The sequence below is a fragment of the Ylistrum balloti genome, unplaced genomic scaffold (assembly GCF_031769215.1).
Source record: "Ylistrum balloti isolate Yb309-2 unplaced genomic scaffold, AGI_CSIRO_Ybal_v1 Utg370876, whole genome shotgun sequence".
Lineage (NCBI taxonomy): Eukaryota > Metazoa > Mollusca > Bivalvia > Pectinida > Pectinidae > Ylistrum > Ylistrum balloti.
Window position 1 is genome coordinate 44,753 of NW_026782500.1, and position 9,607 is coordinate 54,359.

The window sequence follows — 9,607 nt, forward strand, 5'->3', positions numbered from 1 at the left end:
AGAGGAAGAAATCCAGTTATTTTCTTAATACTTTTTCCTCTCACAATAATTGGTCCTGCCGAAAACATAGCTTATTCTTATGGTGATAAAGAAAACATATTGTTATGTAATTGCTTTGCAGTCTCCTTCATTCACACGGAAGGGTGTTTTCAGATTAGTTACGCCTTCAATTAGTGATCAAGTTATTTATATGTACAATAGTACATTGTCATTATACATAACGTAATGATAAGATATGGGGGATCTTTATCTCACTTCTATATGTCTCATACATTTCCTGCTATAATACTACCAAAACAAAGCTTAGAGCTCCACAATCTGATGTCTTAATCCAAGAATGTCAGAAACAAGTCTCGTAGTGTCATTTATAACAAGTCAAAAGCTGATGATGACACAGGGACATTTGGTATAGAAGACAATCGTATATATAACCAAAGGAAAGGTTAGATGTACCTGTATCATTGAGAATTCAAGCCCCGGACATTACCTAACAGTAACGATCCCAGTAAGCATTTCCGTAGAGTGTACCAAATATATAGCCTTTCAACAAGTTTTCCATTGATTAATTGACAAAACATACTCGTTTAAAGGATTCATTATTTCAATATAGATTTAAAACTTAAAGTGATTTCTCAAAAGGTCTAAAATAATGTATTATTGTACAAAGATTTCCTATACTGTATTTCTGAACTCCAAATTATCGTAACATTAGTAAAACCTTATAAGGAAACATATTTTAGAAAAAGTGTAATTTCATTATATACAACTGTGCCTTAAATATTAACAGTGATTGATTTTTTAATTTTGTTATAGAAAATCCTCATATCTAATGGTTCATAGCTTTGTACCTGTTAATTGTTCACACCCAATGATAAAAACAGTTGACAAAACATTGTTCCATGAAATTGCTTCTTTTATTTAAAAACTCATTTAAAGCATATGAATCCCATTCTCGATACATGTGCTATAGATGTGATATATTCTTTCACTCATGGAATTGTTATTCTATTGTTGTGTTTGATATTATATCGAACTAAATATTGGTGAATTTCTTTTTTCATGAGATACACATAATGAGTTGTAATTAAGTATGTTGTATTTTATACTGTACAGATGTATGTAATTATATTTCCTGGAAAATTTATTATAGAATGAAAAGGATGAAATGTATTTTTTATATATACACGGCATAGCAATATTTTCGTCCTCTCCTTTAAAGTTACACCTCTGTAATCAGATAAATAATAATAAAGACCAACATGACAAGTATTTAGGTATCTAGACGTGTCCCCTGCTTCCATCAAATGTAAGTCTTTATTTTCTGATAAACATATATTCCTTCCATCAGACACAAAATTTCTTTATTTACTCTCGTGTTAAAATGTGTAACACATAGTCATTAGATTGAAAATCAATCTGTATGATTTTGACGATTATTGACCGAAGAGTGTTTTGATTAAAATGCTTACTAGTCTTACGCTGAACCGATCGAGGGACTGAGATGTCTACAGCCGATCGGTGTATTGTGGACAAGAATTCACCACAGTTACGGTGTCTTCTCGCTTAGCCAACATTTTGATTTTTGGGGTATACAGGTAAGGTATTTTTTTGGCCAAGTGAGACTAGGTGTGAAAGGTAGAACAATAGGAGATCATTACAGGTAAGGCTCTAGACTGCTTCATAAAACTTCCTACTTTCAAAAGAAAATAACTCTGGATATTTAAGAATTACGTGTATTTTTATTTCACATTGAATGCGTTTAAATTACTTATATACCCTATATATAAGAAACATAGCTACCATTTTTGAATTATAGAAAAACATCGGAATATAAAAAAAGTACACACATAGCTACTATTACATACTCCCGCCTCCAGGAAAGATCTCGTTCTCGAGTTTCCATGGTTACAGCTCTGCTTATGGGACATGTCATATTATCATGTCCGCACATGGGCGATATTGTAGTAGAGTTGATTATACATATTAATGTCTTCGCTAGTATTCGAACCCGAGACATTTTGGATTACTAATATTACGTCCAACCCGTTAAAGAGAATCTCTATTGACAATTAGTATATTCTGGAAAGTATTCACCAGGGTCACGAGCGAGTCATACGATAGCAATCATAATCTCACTGGAAACATTCCTTGTTCAACTTGAAGATAAGAAGTTTTTGATGCACTTTAGTATGACTGGTGATTCCGTTGACTTTTATTTTGGGAACAAGACAGACCTTGGATTAAAGTTCAGTTACAAGGCGAAGAACGGAACAATAAGTGCTGCTCTCCGGAAACATCTAATAATTTCTTCTGTGACGTTTTGCCGAAAGCCTTCTTTTCCACTTATCTTACCTGTCTTTATCAATTTAAATTCTGATTTTGTCGATACGTTCGTTTATTCGTGTTCTTCTTTGCTACTAATATGAAACATAATAATCGCATACAAAAGATACAAACCAGCAATAGCTGTGTTTGACCGCCAACAATCAAACAAACTACTGTGTGATTTTTATAATATTATAATGGATTAGAATTAGATTACCAGTCACAGGAAGAGTTACACAGATAGTGTAAATAATGCCGCGATCTTTCAAATCGCTATTTTAAAAGCATCCAAAATTAGTTTACTTTTTTTAATAACAATACGATTACTATATATTTGAAAAAAGAAGCACAGTGTGGTTGAACTATTGATAAATTTTGAACAATATATGGAATTCAGAACACTGTACGTGCAAGCTATTATGTGTTTTACAATTATAAATAAACAAAACTTACAAACAGAACATCAGTTTTGTTTTAATCCTTTGTGTGTTAATATGTAACATCACTTTACCTCATTAGACGTCACCGAATTAGACGCGCACATGACACTTTTTTGCCGCCATGACACTTTTTAGTTTTTGATAATAAAAATTCAAGGTACATTAGGCGCTCATGTTTTATGAATAATATATTTTTAATCTTATGATCATGATGCTACTGTTATAACTTATATTTTTTGTCTTTTAGTTTTATTTGATGAAGGTTGATACAAGGTTTGTTAATCAGTTCCTTGAATTGAAATATTTCTTCAAACAAAGCGCGTATAAAAAAACCCCAAAATATTCATGTTTATAATTATCAATTAACTTTAGCGTGTCATGGTGACATTATCTAATGCATTGGAGAAGAGAGTGAAAATATTGTAAATTTTGTATATATATTCAAATCCTATGTCTTTATAGACTATTGCAATATATTTGAAATAATTCAATCATATTGATAGGATAGTAATTGCAACATCTTGGGGATTTCAAAGGTTTTATTTAGTCAACTTCATCATAGAGCTATTGATCATTTGGCTTGTTGGCGATGAATATATGGTTGTGTGTATTTTGTTATTTTTTTACCTATTTTATATGTTCACATTATTGTCGTCAAATTTGAAATTAGAATTAAAGAAGATATAAAATCGCTAAAAAATTAAGAAAAATAGCCTCTGGTTCTCTTATTTTAGTAATTTTTGCATTCCAAAGTGTAGGTAAGATATAGCTTTGCGGTTATTTGTGAACATTTTTCAATATTTGGCCTTTCAGTACTTTCAGTACTTTGATTATAATATTATAATGGATTAGAATTAGATTACCAGTCACAGGAAGAGTTACACAGATAGTGTTGGTACTGTCGGAATCTGTTCCTACACCTGACGACAATCGTGCTTAAATACTATATGGAATTCAGAAAGCAATATTATGTGTTTTACAATTACTACTATGTATTTGTGTGTTTTTCAATCTATCATTGACGTTATGATAGAAGCCACAAGATTTTTGCCTTTATAAATAAAATTCAAAGTCCTCCTTTAAGTGGTCATTCTTATTCACTACTTTTCTATGTTATACTGTTAATCACTTATATTTCGCGATGGATTTATTTTCGTGCTAATACGCGAAGAGAGTTAATTGTGAATTCAAATCCCTTGCTATTATTTTGTAATTCAATATCTATGGATGGCATCCATGTTGATTGGGTAGTCGATATAGGTGACCTGAAGAGTCCGTGTCTTAATAACACATTATTGGTGAATTTAAAGTAATTTCTAGATCAGCGTTCGCGACATCAGGTAAGACTGCTGAATCTAAATGATTTCCACTAATGTTATGCGTGAAGAGACATAACATTCTTTAATGTCCCCTTTCTTCTACAAGGGTCTGCACAAGCCATACAGTCATGGCGTTTTGTTTACCAACACATGTGATTGCCGTAAATAGCAACAAAACCCTTGAAAATCTCTAAGAATCTCTAAAATCTTCTTTACAAAGAAAATTCTCAGAGCATCCATCTGTTTAAATCTCGGTAGAAAGAAATTCTCAGAGCATCCATCTGTTTAAATCTCGGTAGAAAGAAATTCTCAGAGCATCCATCTGTTTAAATCTCGGTAGAAAGAAATTCTCAGAGCATCCATCTGTTTAAATCTCGGTAGAAAGAAATTCTCAGAGCATCCATCTGTTTAAATCTCGGTAGAAAGAAATTCTCAGAGCATCCATCTGTTTAAATCTTCTTTACAAAGAAAATTCTCAGAGCATCCATCTGTTTAAATCTCGGTAGAAAGAAATTCTCAGAGCATCCATCTGTTTAAATCTCGGTAGAAAGAAATTCTCAGAGCATCCATCTGTTTAAATCTCGGTAGAAAGAAATTCTCAGAGCATCCATCTGTTTAAATCTCGGTAGAAAGAAATTCTCAGAGCATCCATCTGTTTAAATCTCGGTAGAAAGAAATTCTCAGAGCATCCATCTGTTTAAATCTTCTTTACAAAGAAAATTCTCAGAGCATCCATCTGTTTAAATCTCGGTAGAAAGAAATTCTCAGAGCATCCATCTGTTTAAATCTCGGTAGAAAGAAATTCTTAGAGTTTTCAACTGTTTGTTATTTCTTAGTATTTGTTTTACAAAACGACAAGCGCCTGTGGTTGTTAGTTCCTTGTGTGTAATTAAAAATTAACGTCGTATGTGTTTAAAGGGGTGCCGAATGAACAAATATGTTTACAACATTTCATCTGTACTGTGTTTCCCGTTTGGCCGTGCCACTCTGTTTAGGTGTCTGGTATACACATCAATCATGCTTTAAAAATAAAGGTATTCCTGCAGATCAGGGACGTCCAGTTGAAAACTTTACCCTTTGTTTAATACATTCTTTACATTTCATTACTTCACAAAAGGATCCTTTATTATTTAAAACTTTACAATTTGATACTATACACTGCTCACAGTTATTTAAGGCCTTGGAATAATAACTGCTGTCCTAAACTTACGTCACAGTTCAGTTTTGACGTTAACATAAAACGGTAAAAGCTTCATTCTCGTTCTAATTGATAAGAACAGCGTAGCCATCAACACAACAGAGCATGATTAACCTGCTTCATACCAGCTTTAATTTCACGAAGCATTATACGTATAACAGGATATTGCACTACACAAGTCTAATGGATTCTGCTGTGTTACAAGGTATGTACGGGTATTTTATCTCTTACCTGCAAACTTTATCGCTATAAATAACCCTTGCCAGCCACAGAAGTCATTTAAACTTCCGGTCAAACGTTTGTTCTATCTGGTATTACTGTCGGATATATCTTAATACCGGATCCCCTCAGAGGGTTTTCAGTCGTACAAAGTACAACAATGCTGATGGTATTGTTTATTAACCTAGTTCCCTGTACAATGTTGATTTCCAATGCAACACCTTCAGTTGTTTGTAATATAATCCCTACTCCATTACCACCGTAGCTTTGTAAACAAGTTACTACAAAGTCAATGATTTTATGTACGCTCAGGCATGTTATGTAAAGTGTAACTAGTTTTAAGCATACGTGAAAAATTAAGATTAGTGGTCGACAGTGTGAACTGGTGAATTTCAGAATTTTAACCTCTTAGAGTTATCAAGCCTTACAATGGAAAAGATCTCCCAATATAAACAATTCCCGAGCAATCTTCCTTACTACAGTACATTTTGGAATTCTTCGTAAACGTTTCAATTCAGTACCAAAGCATTTGATCCGTGGCAGTCGAAATGTTTGAAATTCATTTTTTCTTCAAAATAGTCATTTCAAATGTACATACATATAATTGATAGAAGTGAGTCATGAGATATAGACAAGAGAAATTATAAAAAAAAAATCTTTATGTACAATCTCATTGTGCTCCATTTAGTTTTGAACAAAAGTGGCATGGACCGAGGCTTTGAAAAGATAAATAAAATGTGTGCACATATATGATAATGTAAATAGTAATACAGCTTTACCTTTGTCCCATTTACGGGATAAGGAGGGGGAGACGACATAATATCATACATATCTATGTGAATCTGCATAACTACACATTTGTCTATCAGAGTTAGTTCCCTTCGTTGCACTCAATCAGATGCATACTATAGCTTAATAGCCGGAATGATGGAAGAGGGTGTGTTGCTACACGACCCAATCTTATAGATATAAATATTGATTATGTATAGATTTTGACGCGATCATGGTTTAGAACAACATATATTTTATATCACATGTAGGTGTATTCATGTACACTAAGATCAATGCCTATTTCTGAGACTTTGCAGTACAGTTACAGTTAATGTAAAACAAGAAAGACAATCACATCATCACACTGACGAGACAGTTTTTCAACCACTTAGCTCCTCCGCAGAGAAAATCATTTTGTGACGTCTGCTTTGTTTACTTTTCCGGAAGTGTTTGTCCGTTCCATGAAACCAGTCTAGGATTCCAAGGACTCCGTAATTACCCGTAAACCTAGACAATAAAATTGTTATTACAATCCACATACTGCTGAAAATTTATCATCAATATTGGTAAAAAAAAAAGAGTGTTGTCTGAGCCGTGAATCTAGACAGATATGATTTTACACGCAATTTTTTTTTATTACTTTGGTTGTTATTTTGTTATCTGTTAGCTCGTCTATTGACACAAAACTATTTAGAATATATAGATAAATATTAGAATATCTTTTTTAATTGTTTAACTCAAAAATTCCAAAATGTCGATAGCTAACAAAATCATTATCATTTGTCTTTGGTCCTGGAAACTACGTGTTGTATGTTTTTTTTTATTCATTTCGGGTATTTTAAGATAAATTCTGTAGGAATTCTGTAGAAATTTTCTGTAGGATATTTCAGTATAAAACAAATCAATAAAAAATAACTTCATTATGAAAGTTCTGTTTGTGTTTTGTGTAATTTTAAACACCGTTCAATAGATAAACAAAAAAAAACCGTGCGTTTACATATCAACTTTTTTCAATCAAGTTAAAGAAAAATAATAATCAAAACAGAAAACGAAAAATACAAAGGAACTCACTTCAAATGATGGTAGTCGTGAAATTCAGGTGAGGGTAATAAAGGCAGGTGGTAGCCACTGTGATGTATAACTGTTACAACGACGGACAGGAAGAACCACACACCGGAAGTTACTACATCACATCCGACCACCAGGGGACCCGTCATTATTGTGCCGAGGTTGGAGAAGATGAACTCAACCGGATGCGAGTATGCGGAAACGAGGCCAAATGGGGCCGTAAAATCATGGTGTAACTTGTGATATCTTTTGTACATGAATGGGGTGTGGAGAATTCTAGAATCATAAAAACGGGTGTAGCTCTAAAATACACGCACATTTGTATATTGAATGTGGAGTAGAAACACTGATATCAATCGTCAAGAATAAAAATTGCATGAAATGACAATGAAACATCCCCAGCCCATTCTCTTCTTGCCACTTATACCCGTTCGACTGTCCAGAGTACCTTGCATTTCATCATCACTCCACCCTACTAACTAAAACATAGCTCACAATGAACTCCTCCATTAATCTTTGGTTTTCCTGAACTCCATATGTTAGCCCCATATACCGCCCTTAACATTTCGACTTACCGATGAGCGTAGTAGAACGTCACTTCCTCTAGAAGCACACATAAGGTTAGGTCTCTAATGAAGGGTATGACCGAAGGAATTTTGAGAGTCTGGTCGCAGCCTCTCCACACTTGGAGGTGATAGTACAAGAACATAAACGGCAGGTGGATCAATAGAGAATTAATCGTCAACTGCCGAAGTACTTTGATGACGTCATCACGAGTTACCTGTAGATGTAAGAAAACATGATGACATTCATGACTTAAGTTTCACCGTCAAGTAAACCGACCTGCTGAGACTGTTTATTATATCATTATAAAACTGTATATGGTGATATGTATGATATCCAGTTTTAATTAATTCCAAATCTAGAGTACCTTGAAGTTCTGTGGTGGCTGAGTCTTAAACTTGAGCATCCATTTTGGTTTTCCAGTCAGATCCGGAATCAAGAATAGAAACCCGGCGCCAAAGTAAGCAACCGCTAATACTGTGCTGAGGACTAAATATAAAACTTTTTAGTGGAACAGCACTTATAAAATACTTAACACAACTTCTTACAATTCGCAAGAGACAGATACGTCTATAGATAAAGTGTTACAAGTACTAATACTTAATACAGCCACTTACACAATGATAAATACAGCCACTTACACAATGATAAATACAGCCACTTACACAATGATAAATACAGCCACTTACACAATGATAAATACAGCCACTTACACAATGATAAATACAGCCACTCACACAATGATAACTACAGCCACTCACACAGTGATAACTACAGCCACTTACACAATGATAAATACAGCCACTTACACAGTGATGACAACAGCCACTTACACAATGATAAATACAGTTACTTACACAATGATAAATACAGCCACTCACACAATGATAAATACAGCCACTTACAAATGATAAATACAGTCACTTACACAATGATAACTACAGCCACTTACACAGCCACTTGCACAATGATAAATACAGCCACTTACACAATGATAAATACAGCCACTTACAAATGATAAATACAGCCACTTACACAATGATAAATACAGCCACTTACGCAATGATAAATTCAGCCACTTACACAATGATTAATACAGCCACTTACACAATGATAACTCTAGCCACTTACACAATGATAAATACAGCCACTCACACAATGATAAATACAGTCACTTACACATTGACAAATACAGCCACTTACTCAATGATAAATACAGCCACTTACACAATGATAAATACAGCCACTTACACAGTGATAACTACAGCCACTTACACAATAAATACAGCCACTTACACAATGATAAATACAGCCACTTACACAATGATAAATACAGCCACTTACACAACAACTTCCGTACAGTAATGGAGGATTTTATATAGTAGTTGCCTCCCTTAGATCAGTAAATACAACACGACTAGGGTAAGTGGACGGGGTAGTAGGTATTTACACGTCACTCATAATACTAGACTAATTGGGTCAATGGTCAGCAATCAAGATATTATTAATTGTCGCTTGATTGTAACGAAGGTTTAATTGCGTATATCATGACCTATTTTGGCTTTCTAAACCTGTAAACAATCAACTCAACATCCGGGTGAGTTACCCTCACAAATAAAGTAGAGAACAATTCCTGTTTTACCTGCCGTATTCCGAAACCATTCCGACTGAAAGAAATCGCCCATTGTCACAGCGGCCGCCAT

General features: G+C 34.0%; 1 protein-coding gene across 1 annotated transcript; it reads right to left on the minus strand.

Moving 5' to 3' along the window:
- Nucleotides 1-6,652: 6,652 nt before the first annotated feature.
- LOC132559206 (fatty acid hydroxylase domain-containing protein 2-like) lies at nt 6,653-9,607 on the minus strand. The gene is made up of 5 exons (XM_060223825.1): nt 9,547-9,607; nt 8,272-8,393; nt 7,916-8,121; nt 7,344-7,616; nt 6,653-6,779 (listed from the first exon to the last, which is right to left on the minus strand). The coding sequence occupies exons 1-5, from the start codon at nt 9,605-9,607 to the stop codon at nt 6,653-6,655; spliced, it is 789 nt and encodes a 262-aa protein (XP_060079808.1).

Coding starts and splice junctions, on each gene's coding strand:
- LOC132559206 (XM_060223825.1), bottom strand. CDS start 9,607: ATGGCGGCCGCTGTGACAATGGGCGATTTCTTTCAGTCGGAATGGTTT. Junction 8,394..9,546: donor ATGGTTTCGGAATACGGCAG/GTAAAACAGGAA, acceptor TTTTATATTTAG/TCCTCAGCACAGTATTAGCG. Junction 8,122..8,271: donor AGCCACCACAGAACTTCAAG/GTACTCTAGATT, acceptor TTACATCTACAG/GTAACTCGTGATGACGTCAT.